Here is a 15,394-nt window from a genome sequence, read left to right on the forward strand (position 1 = left end):
ATTATTTTTCTAATGTTAAAACGTTAATTAATTATTATAAACGTTAGGAGCAAGTAAAAGATTTGTGTGAAATCTGTTTTTCGCTCCTATTTTTACAATAAAACGAAAAATCTAAAAAAGGCAGACGTAGGGGCATAGCTATGGTAAATATACATCAAATTATATAAAAATATTTTCCATAACGTCAATATCCAGTGATGAAAATGGGGACTACGTTTATATGGCGAAGCGGCCGTCCCCTTTCCTCTTAAGCCGGAGACAAAACGCGCCCGTGATAGCCGGGTAAGTTTCACGGGCCAACGTATGCAGGGTTTCTATTGTCCCGAGATATTGTTCAGGTGCACCTTTTGAGTGCCTGATATTAATTAGGGAGCTTACTTTGTCTAGCCTGAGTTAACGAATAGAATAAATCAGTTTCTCTTGTAATTTTATTTTGAAGTGGCCCGGGAAAAGCAGTTTCCGCGAGGTAGATGTTAAGAGGTCGAGACATGATTTTTTTTTTGTATTTTTTTTGGTTACTGGGTCGCAGTCATTGTGTTCATTCGAGCCTCTTAGTAAAGTAGGTGTTTTATAACTGTGACAAGAGGACCAAGAAGCGGAGGAAGAGGAGAAAGATAGTAGATTAAATAATCGTACTTAGATAACTCCTATTTATAGTACCTATTCAAAAGATCTAAATCTTGACAGTAGTAACACGTTGTTTATTCATTTATATTTCAAGTAAATATCACAGAAACATGAAGCTTACAGGTACCTACAGTAAAAATTTGATTACATAATTTACATATTTGAAATACATTTATGTTTGTTTATACATCTATCCTATCTCACTGTGAATACAAAATACCATTACAGAGGTTATACAAAAATATGCTTATTATATTAGTGGTTACTACCTACAGTAACTAAGTATAACATGTTTAGGAATGCAAAACAATGACGTAACAAGAAAAATATTAATTAAAATGAGTAGGTAAAGTGCATTTTACAGAAGTTCTGATTGATATAAAGGTCTCTGCCCACTACACCGTATCATACCATGACCGTGCTATGAACGTGTCCGGCAAAAAAATATCTTTGTATTAAAAAGTATGAGACTATGCCCACTAACCCGTTCCGTCACCGACCATACCCGTAGCGTGCCATGCACGGACCGTCAAAAATTGTCGGCGAGGATATTTTGCAGGTGCCGAAACGCTCCGTGCACGGCACGGAACGGTGCGTGCAGGCGGCGAAACGGTGAGCATACGGGTTATGACCGCGTATGGTGACCGTTTTAAGCCCGTTACAAACGCGGTGCCGTATCTGTTGCTCGCTCTTGCCAGTATGATAACTATTCGCTCGCTCTTTCTGACGAGTCTGGCTCTTGCGAATAAAACCCGGGTACTAAGGGGATGAAACGCGGATGCTACGGGGATTATAGGCGGATGCTACGGGGATGATACGCTGATACTACTGGCAATAAACGTGTGTGGATACGTTGTAGTGGGCATAGTAATCCGTATCGTGTTACATTCCGTGCCTGATACGTTCCTACTACGGTCATGGTATGATACGGTGTAGTGGGCAGAGACCTTAAGAATTGATGATAAAAAATCAATTATCCATATCTGGCGCTGAGCTATTTATTGTGCGTCGTTATCGTTATCAATCAGCAACAGCTACTTAGTTCTTGATTTATATCTTATACAAAGATTAAAACTTATGTGATAAACATATGCACATGCACGAATTAGGTAGACCTTAACTGTAAGGTAAAGTAACAGCACCACTATTTGAAATGAAAAACTTACATTATAACTGTATAATGTAAGTTTTTCATTTCAAATAGTGGTGCTGTTACTTTTCTGCTAGATTGAGTTATGCGCGAAAAAGACTGACACAATAGTTTTGACGGTGGATTTTTTATAAACAAGCAACAACGGCTGCACTCCAGGAGTGCCGATAGCAGTGAAAACTCACCTTACTATGTTACCGACGCCCGGTAACACGATACATACGTTAAGCTGAGGTATTCTATTTATTTATTATATATTATTATCATTCTCAAATAAGATCACACTTTTTCATTGACATGTTTATTTACATACTGCCATGACAACGTCAAATTATTTGAACATAGGTAAAGAGTCTTGAAAAGGAGTCCGCAACATAAATGTCAAATAACATTGAGTTTTTCTTTATTGATTTAAATGCCTTTTAAATTATGAGTGGCCACCTTACGGGGCTTACGGTCACGTGATCGCCTTACGCCCCTTACGGTCACGTGATCGCCTTACGCTGTCTCGAGTTTATCATTTTTTCCCCACCTCAAAAAGTGCCCAGCGCCGCTAAAGAAGTTTTCACTAAAACTTACAAAAATAACATATAAAAAGACTTATGAAAGACCTATTCCTGCATAAGTAATTTCGTTAAAATAAGTTTAATTACCCATAGCAAAAATAGGTGCTTAATACTATTTCTTGTACCGCTGTCTGCACGCACCTACGAAAGCACTTTGAATTGAGAAAAGCGCTCCTTCAGGTGGGAATTATACTTGAAGCTGTTTTGTTCAATTAGAACGGGAATTTTCTTCCCAAGTACTGCTCTCACCGGGAGAGGAGAATAAACAAATCATGCCTGCTTTTACACTCGGCAGAATCAGAATACTTCATCAAATTGTAAACATCTGGCGCTAATGTTACATTGATTTTGCTATAAATTAAATTGTATATTATAAATAGGCGCCTACGTCGGTTCACCAACAATTTACATTTATATCATTTTGCTAGAATTTTTATAAACTAGTATGAATTAAGACACAAGTGAACGTCCGCGCGAAACCGCCTTTCCATGTCAAGACAACGTAGTGCCCAAAGTATCTTTACACTATTTACCTATTTGATGTAAGTATAATTAAGCAGAGGCTTCTTTGTTTAATTTTACTTTTATCTTTATATACGAATAAGAAACTTAAAAATTGTATGGAATTTGTTTTTCGCTCCTAATTTTATTATAAAAAAGATTTTTTTTTAATATAAATTCATAAAATATGTAATCATTATATCCCGAGAGGAAAATGGGGACTACGTTTCTATGGAGAAGTGGTCTTCCACTATCCTTTTAAGATAAATAGGTACAGTCATTTGCAATAGTAAAACAAAATTAGGTATGTATAATCAAAAGAGATATCCTATATGTAAAATAATTACATTATGTACAATACCTAATATATGCCATAACGTATATACTACATATTTAGATAATTTTGAACGTGAACTGTAGACTAAAGCTACAATATTTATGTTTGTAAAAATATATTTATATAAAATATACAGGGTGCCATTTGAGTCGTGATCAGTAATATGTTTTTCTAAACAACGAGAAATTTAATGCCCCTACTTTTACTAAAATCAGACAAGATTTTTTTTTATTTTTTGTAAATTTTTTGTCATTTATTTTACTTTTATAAGTGGATTTAGGATATTACAACGGCATATTAAGATATTTAAATTAGTAAATTGAATCGCCTCTTTGAATCGGAACTGTCATTGACATCAATTTTGTCATTTGTCCCAGTTAGAAATAAAATTTACTTAATTTTTCTTTTGAAATATCTTACAAAGCTGTTTAAATACCACATTGCCACTTGTAAAAGTAAAATAAGTAAATGACAAAAAATAAACAAAAAAATTAAAAAAACTTGTCTGATTTTAGTAAGAGTGGCATTCAATTGCTCGTTGTTTATGGAGTTAGAAAAACGTATTACTGATCACGACTCAAATGGCACCCTGTATAACTACTTATGTATTTGGCAGATAGAGATTTCAATACATATTTCAGTTTTGGTCAAATTATATAAGTACTGAAACCTCTAAATTAGGAATAGTTCGAATTTATACGATATCAAGTTACAGATATATGATGGTCTAAAAGGTAAAAAAATTAAAATAGTGAAAGGGTAGCCACTTGCTACTAGCGGGAGCTCATAAACTGCGGTTGCACTTGCATTTAGTTCGCAACAGAGCGTGCTCGCATCGTGCATTCCAAATGGCTTGCTTTCATCGAGAAATAAAATATTTCCCTGTCCAATTCTCCTTTGAAATGAAGATGCATGCAACTGTTACTCGTAATTGCAACGTAATGTTGGATTCTATTTTAATATAAATCGATTTACAGTACATATGGTGCTACTTTCCCGCACTATTGCGTAAATAAGCACTTTTCGTTGCTATGTCAAATATTTAAAGGGACATATGTACTGTAAAACGTTGACCGATACACGTGCGAATAGGGAATTCGCAACTCGTTTCGAATTTCCTCTTTTCCGCACTTGTATCGTAAATAACTATTTTAAGCCTTTGGGTGTATCAGGGGTTTTTCCATTAACCCTTTGGTTTTAAGGTCATTAATTTCGCAGGCTGACCCGACCGATACGTTGGCATGTCTGGGCTTAATACGCAACCCAGCATGCATAGGTACGTAACTATGTAAGTCTAAAGTGCAAGAATAATACAAGAGTTGTTACGAGTCGGGTAAACTGAAGATTTAAGTGAAAAAATAGGTCTACTTTTGACTTTGTGTTTGAAAATGATACAACATCAACATAATATTTAGTAATTATTTTATAATATTAAAAAAGAGGGGATTAGTGATAGGTATCATATGTATGGTTTTTGTAATCAATTGTTCTTTTCTTTTGTATCTTTTTACTGAGGTGTGCCAATAATAGTTATTTTCGATACAAGTGCGAAAAAGAGGAAATTCGAAACGAGTGGCGATAAATTAAAACACGACCGAAGGAAGTGTTTTAAAGGGACACGAGTTGCGAATTACCTATTCGCACGTGTATCGAACAACGTTTTACAGTACATATGGCACTTTAAAGTTTCGACATACGCACGAAAAGTGCTATTTTACGCACTAGTGCGGAAAAGTAGCCCCATATGTACTGTAAAGAGTATTCTATCTATCCATCGATCTATGTAAGCAAAAAAACTGAATTTTGACCAGATTAGATAAAAGCTTTTAAATGGTTAATTGTTGAACAGGTTATCTAACAGGATGCTTAAATGTTGTTCTATTAATGAAACTAAACTTTCATTTTGAACCTCAACTCACGTTCTTTTTTGTACATAGATAGATCATTTATTTGATATATAGATTGTAATATATCTTTATATGACATGTAGATAATATAAAGATATATTTTATTAAATAGTATCCCACGAGAAACTCCTGACTTTTTCCAATTCAATGAGTGTTCTGTCAAACTAGATACGGGCAATAGATATTAATGGCAGGGTTCCCGACGCGCAGAAATGCCAGGAACTTGAAGTAGTCCAACCGAGCAACGTTAGCCTTTTTGCCAATGATTATAAGGATTTTTGGAGAATCTTGGCGCTCATGGTTGTACCCCGGCTCGCTATTAATCAGTCTGACGGCGCTTCAGCCAGGATCATAGCAAATGGCCGGGATTAGACACGCATCACTTTCCCTTTTTGTTCAACAATTAGAATTGAACTTGGCTGAGTGGCCCTATCTTGTTTTTACAGATCTGTCGATGGATAATAACGGATGGTATTTCATTGTAATTATCAGTAATGATTACTGAGAGCTGAGTTTAGTCGATTGCTAGATAATGATGAAAATATATTATTAATCGGCACGATAAAAAAAAATTGGCCAAGTGTGTCTCGGGACGTATTTTCTGTCTTTTTCTTTCATTCTTTCAATACATAATTATACACACTCTGTATTTTGTTTCGTACGTAGGTACGAGTATACATACAGCGGAGGCAATTTTGAAAATCTTTGTCATTATAAATTTGTTTATTGAACAGGGCGACACGTCTGCTCGTTTGCCTCCTTTATCATTAAAAAAACTGCGTTGGTTTATTCGTAATAAAACAAAAAAAAACGAGTTCATAAGCCATATTAAAATATGGAATTTCCTTACCAAGTGGTCTTGATTATCTTAGATACTCAAATCTTAAACAGAAAGCGAATACTTAATCATAATAAGATAAATGAAAATGTGAGAATAAATAAATATCTCACATCTAAGAACTGTAACCAATACAGTTGTAAACATAGTTTGTGTTTTGTGTTTGTGTTGTGTGTGTTATTATTATATATTATTTGTAAATTTTAAATTGTAATGTAAATTTTAGTAGAATATATTTAAATGTCATTTTTAATATAATAAATGTAAATAATGTAAAAATATGAGCCAAATAGCTTGAAATAAATGTTTTTTTTTAAATAAACGGAGACAATAAAGAAAAATATTCAAATAATGGAATTTTATAATGCACCTATTTTAATATTCAAATAATAGTATAAACTATAAAAGATTACTTTATAAGTTTATCATATTTTAAATGAAGGATAAGCGTATGTGCTGCGTCTTATAATTGGGGTTATTGTAGCGCTAATCCGGCTTGATAACTGGTTCCATGTCGCTATCTAGCTATAGTACAGCTGCAGAGACGTCAATATTACTTGAACCTCAGCACACGCGCGCCGTGCCGTGTTCCGCTCGCGACGATATTCACTTTCCATTATTTAACAGGATTGTGTTGCCGTCAATCGCACTTTACTGTTACCTATAAACAATGACCGGACAGTTATAAAGTAAATCATTTATGGCTTAGTGCGTGAAGTTTTTGCGTGTGATAGCGCTTCTTGCCTAATAAATTCGTCATATTATGACGAATTTGAAAGAAATGAAAGTTATAACTAATATGGAATCAATGGTTACGGTGGCAGAAAACAAAGTTAAACAAGATGTTTCGACAGTTGTTGTTTCTTGGTTCCGGTTAAACTGGACCAAGCTTGTATCGGAATTTGTTGCCACGTTCATACTGGTATTTTTGGGATGTGCGTCATGCATACCTATAGAGGGATTCGACCCCATGCCGCCCATGTATTCGCCGCTCACATTTGGGTTTGCGGTTCTGATAAACGTACAAACGTTCGGTCACATTTCTGGGGCTCATATGAACCCCTGCATAACTCTACTATCAATATTCTGGGGTAAGATATCAATAGTGTTAGGAATATGCTACTTAATAGCACAGGTTCTGGGATCTACTTTTGCGTCGTGGGTTTTATTAAATGTGTCACCAGTGGACTTCGTTACGGAAGGAGTGTGCGTGGCGCTGCCCCACGAGCGGCTCGACGCGTGGCAAGCTGTTATCATAGAAGTGATCTTGACGAGCACACTTTGTCTAATAACCTGTGCACTTTGGGATCCTGTTAATGAGAAGAACCAGGATTCTACTGCGATCAAATTTGGGTTAACTGTGGCTGGTTTGTCGTTCGCGGGCGGGCCGCTGACCGGGGCCAGCATGAACCCTGCGCGCGCGTTGGGCCCAGCGCTGGTGGCCGGTAAATGGGCTGCTCAATGGATCTATTGGGTAGGACCGTTCCTTGGAACAGTCATAGCTGGATTATACATGTTTATATGGCTCGAAAAACCGAAAAAATCATTATAAGTCCCAACTTACCAAATTTTTTTTTTATATCTCAAATAAAAATATATCTTTTTATTACTGTCTTCTTATTTGGCCTAAATTTACTTGGGCCCCCTTGCGCCATCCCACTAACCCGGGGTTAAGCGGTTAAATCGTAAACCCAGTGTCAAATTGTACTGGTACTCATGGTAACTCCAGGTTTAATCGGTTAACCCCGGGTTAGTAGAATGGTGCAAGTGGCGCTTAGAGCATGTAGCTACCAAGCATATAGATAGCTACAGGATGTAAATAGTTACCTTCAACGTAATACCTACTTAATAATTCAATGATTAGGTAGATGGATCTGTACGGATTTTTTCTACCAAAGGATGCGATTTACCTACGTGTACGTAGCTAGCATTATTACTGCGACGGTAGACCATCCATCACATTGACAATTGTGTTGTAATAAAAAGAAAAACTATTTTAAATTCTTAAACATATTTAAAATTATACAAATGGTGCTAGTTTATTACGTATATTGTGTCGCCACTCAATAAAAAACTTGTTTTCAAAATTAACCACTATCGATATCGCTCGGTAGTTCTATCTATACGTACCTAGTTCAAACGGCAACATTCGAAATCCATTAAGTGTACCTTTGGTTAAATTTTTGAAAATGAAATTGTTTGTGAATATGTAGTCACATTAAACCAATAGATAGGTTGGATAGGTTCTTTAGGTTGCTTCAGATGCCCGAAGGACAAACTGTCCAGAAATAGGCGCCGCGGGACTCCGTCGACTCAGGGAATGAGACAAAGATTTTCACGTTTCGCGATATGCCTAGGAATTTCACGATCTGTCTCATCTAACGATCGGCCGGCGACATTTAAATTTCAAATCATTCATCAGTAGTATCAGTACCTACGAGCGGTGGTTTGAAACCCGGTTGCACTTTAAAAAGATGCCGATATACCGTTAGGCTACCGAAGCTTATCAATGCGCTTTATCAATGTGACATGATACAAAAGCATTAAATCTATAATCCCAGTCGATACGTCAAATAATCTGATTGCGGCTATAAGTAAGTTGTTAATGCGTGTCGCTAACACATAAACTACTGTTACCTGTTAGGCAATTTATATTTACGTGTAGGTAATTCAGAATTCAAATCACATCATAAATTTATATTATGTTAATGTAGGTTATGTAGGTATTATACATACCCCGTACTATGCAATAAGTTACACCATTTGCGGACCAGAAACTAGAAATAAGTAACATTATAATTAACAAATTTTGTTTGCTGTTTTTTTTTGTGAAACAACTAAAAAGATAATAAGTAATATATACTTAGTGTCAGTTGCACCATCCGCACTTGACAGACTGATCAACGTCTCCCAGCGCGTCGTGGCGGTTTACTATGAGACTTTCCATACAATAAAATTTTGCGAACTCTCTAACTATGTCAAACAGTTTGGTGCAACCGACCCTTAGTCTAAGTACATTGTCAAGACGTTAACACGACATTTTCTCCAGTAAATTTTCCTTATCTAGTCCCCCGAGTATACCTAAGGAAAACCGAAATACCATAGAGATAAACAATGTAAAAATAATAAATAATTGATGTCTGCAAGTATAATATTGTCCATTTATCTTACCTTTTGCTTGATAAGATAATAAAGATAATTAATGGATTCAACGAATAGGTACCAAAGGGTAAATTAAGTAGGTACAGATTTAAGTAGGTACAGATCTGATAAGTGCAAGGTCCTAGGTAGGTCAGGGGGCGTTCACACTGCCACGCCATCACCGTGTTGCATCCCGGGCTGCGTGTTTCATCGTGAGCGAGGTTGGCCCGCCACATTCAACCTGGCCGCGTAGCCAACATGCCAATCGCTTACGCTCCGTAGCGATCGAAACGCTACTGTCACTGTCGCACTAATATGGAAGAGTGATAGAGACATAAAACGATTCGATGGCGAAGCGTAAGCGATCGTCACCTTGGCTAGTCCGCCAGTGAAGATACTAGATACTAACTAGGGCTTGGTCTGTCAACTTTCCTCTTAATATTGCGGAATCCATTCGAGGGCTTGCCTTGGAATGTGATCGGGATCGCGTATAAGAAAGAGATGCGTGATCTGATGGATGAGTAATTACGTATTTCGTTTCTGAAAAGTGTGCATTTGTATGTAACGGTAGGACCGATAACGATTGATGTAAATTTAAACCTGTTTATTCATTACATAGAACTTAGCGAACCTCTGTTAAGGTTAACCTCTCTTCGAAAAATACAATGGAACGCACGATAATCAACGGCGTGTCAGATTTGACAGACAATTATGAATAATGTCATATTAGTATGCATGGATTGGACGATGCCAAATCTTTTCACAAATCATTCATCAAACATCTTATCTTATCAACATCAAAGTTTATTTTGAATACATAAACTTTGATGTTTATTTTAGCTGAGATGGGGCCATTTCGTGACACTTTATTTTCACTATGTTCTTTTTATGTAATTAATAAGGCACAGGCTTCTTCTCATAAGCGAGAGGGTTTGGGCTATAGTCCCCACGCTAGCCCAATGCGGATTGGGGACTTCACATACACCTTTGAATTTCTTCGCAGATGTATGCAGGTTTCCTCACGATGTTTTCCTACACCGAAAAGCTAGTGGTAAATATCAAATGATATTTCGTACATAAGTTCCGAAAAACTCATTGGTACGAGCCAGGATTTGAACCCGCGACCTCCGGATTGAAAGTCGGACGTCATATCCACTCGGCCACCCCCGCTATTTAAAAAACTATTCTATTCTATTCTAAAAAAAATGAGCACAAACCGAACTTTCCTCATCTGATCGTCACCAAATTGAAAGTGCCTTCGTATGACGGGGTCAAGGTTACTTTTGGTATAATACGAGTGTGTCATTGTCTGTTGGGATAATATATTTAATAATGTATACTGTAGGTATTATAGTATTACAGATAAGAGTTAACTAATTCATTGGGCTCGTTAAAACTTGATCACTTTAGTAACTATCACTGAGCATACGATGCCGGAACAAGGATTTTCACTTAGCGCGAACTAGCTCTCTGAATTTAAAGTGCTTACATAAAATCCAATCTGGCATCAAAACGGGCGGTCCCAGATCGAGGTGCGGAACGCGATACGTCAGCGGCCTCCGACATAACACGATTTGCGAAATTGAACGGAAGGGCCCGACTATTTTGTCGGGTAATCTTTATAATGCCAGCAAAGTAAGGGGGAGATTTATAGCCTACGCCGCATTCTCCCGGTGAAGTTTCGTTGTGTCCCCGATAATAATATTGCAAGCTACTTGTAAATCATGTATGGTAAATAATGTCTCGACATATTTACAATCATACGTTTCTTTTCTTTGTAGTTAAACGCCTTTCATACCGGTTCATATCATACTCGTAATATAGAGTTAGACTAAGATAAGTCTGCAACGATGTTGATAGCACACGCAGTGCTAGTGTTATTTTAAACGTCAAACTTCTATGAAAGTATTAGGTATAACACATACACTGCGTGTGCTATCAAAATCGTTGCAGACTTCTCTTGGTCTAACTCTATCCATTTTATTTTTCCTATTTTCATTTATTTTTTATTTTAAAATAATAATATACCTACATAGTGTTTTTCCTAGGTAATGGAGGGTATTGATCATCGTCATCAGCCTTTTAGGTAGAGTCAGCAAAACCTAGCATTGCTGAACACTAGTCTTCCCTAAAGGCTTGGCCAGACACAGAGCGCGACGCAGCACCGCGTCCGCGCCGCGCGACCGCGGCACATGCTAACAGGTTACCGACGTCAAACAGACTGCGTCCCGCCGGTATCACGCCCCGCTTCTGTCGCGCCCCGCGCCGCGCGGCCCCTTGCGTCCGCGCAGCGCTGCGCCGCGCGGACGCGGCGGGACGCGGCGGGCCGCCGCGTCGCGCTGGGTCACATCAGTCGGATCGGACGTTAGGCAGCGAGCGGTGGCGCGCGGCCGCGCCGCGTTCCCGCGCGGCCGCGCCGCGTTCGCGCGCGCGATGAGGGCGTGTTGAGAGCGCGGTCCGCGCGCGCCCTGTTTGAACAGTCATCGCGTCGGCGTCACGCGGCGCTGCGTCGCGCTCTGTGTCTGGCCAAGCCTTAAGAGGGATTGGGGATTTCACATCCAATTTGAATGTATTTGCTTCTTCTATTTTGCAGGTTTCCTAATTATGTTCTTACTAAAAGCTAGCGGTAAGAGCGTGCGACTTGCAATCAGGAGGTCGCGGGTTCGAACCCCGACTCGTATCAATGAGTTTTTCGGAACTTATGTACGAAATATCATTTGATATTTACCAGTCGCTTTTCGGTGAAGGAAAACATCGTGAGGAAACCGGACTAATCCCAATACGGGCCTAGTTTACCCTCTGGGTTGGAAGGTGAGATGGCAGTCGCTTTCGTAAAAACTAGTGCCCACGCCAATAGGATTAGTTGCCAAGCGGACCCCAGGCTCCCATGAGCCGTGGCAAAATGCCGGGACAACGCGAGGAAAATGATGACTAAAAGCTAGTGAAGTAAATGATGATGACCATCGAAACAGTAATCTTTTTTTACATGGTCCTTACGTAACTGTTCAATACAGAAGTTACATAACGTGTACGAAGCTTCTTAGATAGATAGCATACTCTCTATTGGCACACCTAGGCAAAAGATACTGCTTAAAGAAAAACAATTGGTTAAATATAGGGGCAGAGAACAGGCGGTCTTATCGCTAAAGAGCGATGTCTTCCAGACAACCTTGGGGTAGCGGAAACAAAGTCACACGATTAGTTTGAACAATGTAAAATATATAAATTAGTAACACTTTTGTCAGTGGATGCGTGAAGGACGTTGATCTCGATCGGGCACGTATCTCGACGTGTCGCCCGCCCGACCCTCGTCATAGCCACACAATAACGTAATATTCACGAAACATTCCGCATCGACTATGCGCTAGTTCGTAGTTTACTTCCCCTAAACCTAACAGCAACCCTAGTGACTTTAAATTTTAGAAGAGTATCTAGTAGGTACCTTGTCACATGTTCAGTGCCGCATTCTTGATACTTTAGGAGACAAATCCCTCACCGTCAATACAAGAACGCAAGAGAGCGGGAGAGCTTAGTTAGAACCCGCTCACTCAGAGAGCCGTCTAGAGTTCTGTGTTCTTTCTAGTGAAGGAGCTCCTAACTATAATGCATACAGACCTACTAGCATGCATTGAGTTGCGTTCTCGCGCGCGACTAGAAAAAATATTGAGCTAGTCAGAAAAAGGCGTATATCGTATAATTTAAGTCTATTAGATACAAGAATCAGGACAAAGAAGCTGACCAGTATAATGCGCTAATTCGCGTTGTACTTATAATTTTTTTTTTTTTACTTCATAAAAGCAAGGCGTATTTAAGCTGAATTACCCTAGCTTGCTCTGTGAACGATACGACATATACCTACCTATGCCCTACTGCTGAAAATTAGTTTCATTACTTTATGGCTCATGGTCATGGGAAACGGACAATGTATAACACAGGAAACAGCTACTACAAGCAGCTCAGCGCAGCAGAAGATCATAGGAGTTGGAGAAGACCAAACTCTGCTTACGTCATTCGATTGACACTATAATGCGTATTAGAACAATTTTTTAACAAGCAGATACGTCTGCGAGCGATATTCCAAATGAAAAGCCGTTAAAAGTTGTAATCGTCTTTCGGTAGATGTCGCTATACGCCACCCCAAAGGCGTGTACGCATAAGGGAAGGAATGGAAGGATTTGCGAGGTCCTGGTAGGCTTCCGTAGCTCAATTGGTTAAGAGCAACACACGGATTGTGGAGGATGCGGGTTCAAGTCCTGCCGGAAGCGTAACATTTTAATTTTTTTCCTTTAATATAAAATTTGGAATGCGTATTAGGTAGCTATAAGTAATTGTATGCATTTTATCTACCTATCTAATTACTACGATTCCATTATACTGGTCCGCCTACGGCGAAGTGCTCGGTCTGAGTTCTAAATTGCACAGCAGATCGCAGATAGAGATACGCCTGCTTGTTAGCGGTGCCGGGAAATGCTAAAGATACGTCACATTACCTCTTCTATCGCTCCATGGCTGGCTGGAGTGTATAAAATAAGCAGTTAGTGCTCTAGCTTATTAAATCTGTATCTAGACATAACAGTTGTAAGCCCAAACTAGACAGATTTTTTGAGCAGTATACTGCTGACGACTTCTGTCGTTGCTTTCAGTCACGGTTCATCACTTTCATCAGCGGTCATAATAAAAGTGTGCTGATTTTCATTACTAATGAATAAGATACAAAACAATTCAAATCAGACCATAAAAAAATCTGTTAATTGAATAGCTACTAACATCTATTAGAACTTGTTGGTATATCAAATATAATTTTATTGGCATATCCTTATTTTAAATTATAAAAACTAGAATAAAATGGTAACAAGGTATCGTAGCTCCAATAAAACCACCACTCACGCCAAATTTCGTAAACAAAATTTGGTATGCAAATAACAACATCGATACGCAACCGGGTACACGCATAGGAAAAACGGAAAAGAGTATTTCCAGCGTTTTTTTTAGAAACATCCTTTTAACTAAACCTAAAAAAAACCTGAATGAAATTCCAGTACATGTTCCAGATCGTAAAAAGTCACTTTGAGTCAGTAAAGGCGAGCTAAAACTGTTAAAAGTGTTGAATAAACTGTGCCAGGCAATCAATGGATAAATTCTCAATAAATGGATGTGGGTATCTCCGGACGCAGCTGGGGCTGGTATTAGAGCTAAGTGAACCTCGGCTTACGGCACGCCTGGATTCAATGCACCTCTGTTAATGGAAACTTTCAGAATACAGCAAACAGTGGTCAAGCGGTCAGCTCTTACTAATTAATGAAAAAGGGCTTACTAGGGAAAAAACCTGTATCGATTTAAACGTTCACGATTTTCAAATATTATGCTATTATCAAATTAAAAATTATCAAATATTAACACAGAACTTATTAAGCTCATAAAAGCTAAATTAATAATATATATGTATAAATATGTAGGTACCTACCCACAGATATGTATGTATTCTTCAACTGACTGTATACCTAAAGCTAAAGGAAACCAATATATTTTTTTTCCGTATGAATCATGGATCAATTTATGTAGACTAGAGAAGAGACTACCCTATGTACAGTTGAGTAGAAAATGTTTTTAACTAGATAGACAGCAGCCGTATGAATATTTCTGCTGCGTTGCAAGCCCCGTGAAGTATGCAGAGGTAAACAAAAATATTCCGCGTGGAACGTCGAAAACAGTTCCAAGTTACGAACCGCTACCAAACGTAGAATTTTAAACGGATTAAAACAATGCTTATAAAGCATGTTTGGCATTCCTCAAAGAGTAGTATAGTAAGGTCCTGCCCTGAAATAATGAATTATTCTCATTGTAGGTGTAGACTGTAGTCGGCGCGGCTCGTGGGTCCTGCCGCTCAAATATTTATACGCCACACGAGAAATTCAAAGTACCAAGCTCGAATTTGCTCTGTTTATCCCACGTAACTGTGACTTGTTTAGAACTAATACTCTAAAATAATGTCTAACTCCTTGAGTGAAAATAGATAGGCATCCATTAGGTACCAAAAAGTCATTACGATTTGAAGTAGAAAAATGAACTTCATAGAAGAATATTTGTAGATTTTTTTTTATTGGTTACGCTGCAGCTGTCGGATTCAGTAATTGTTTCTTAATTGGTTACATTTACCGAACTTGCGTCAGTATCTCTAATCCAGTGGTTCCTAACCTTTTCAGTCCGGTCACCCCTATGTAGTCATAGAGTCAGTTAGTACTGGGAACCTGATTTTACCCCTCCTCCCAATGGTAATAAAAAATAAAACGTGTAGGTTTGTTGTATTGTTATATTAGGTTAGCTTAT

At 38.2% G+C, this 15,394-nt stretch overlaps 1 protein-coding gene across 1 annotated transcript; it reads left to right on the plus strand.

The window, feature by feature from the left end:
- Positions 1-6,696: 6,696 nt before the first annotated feature.
- LOC134649753 (aquaporin AQPAe.a-like) lies at positions 6,697-7,478 on the plus strand. The gene has a single exon (XM_063504583.1). The coding sequence runs from the start codon at positions 6,708-6,710 to the stop codon at positions 7,476-7,478; it is 771 nt and encodes a 256-aa protein (XP_063360653.1). The 5' UTR covers positions 6,697-6,707.
- Positions 7,479-15,394: the final 7,916 nt, after the last annotated feature.

Source organism: Cydia amplana, chromosome 7 (genome assembly GCF_948474715.1).
Source record: "Cydia amplana chromosome 7, ilCydAmpl1.1, whole genome shotgun sequence".
NCBI classification, from domain to species: domain Eukaryota; kingdom Metazoa; phylum Arthropoda; class Insecta; order Lepidoptera; family Tortricidae; genus Cydia; species Cydia amplana.

Excerpts from the sequence above, each read along its gene's own strand:
- LOC134649753 (XM_063504583.1), top strand. The coding sequence starts at position 6,708 with ATGAAAGTTATAACTAATATGGAATCAATGGTTACGGTGGCAGAAAAC.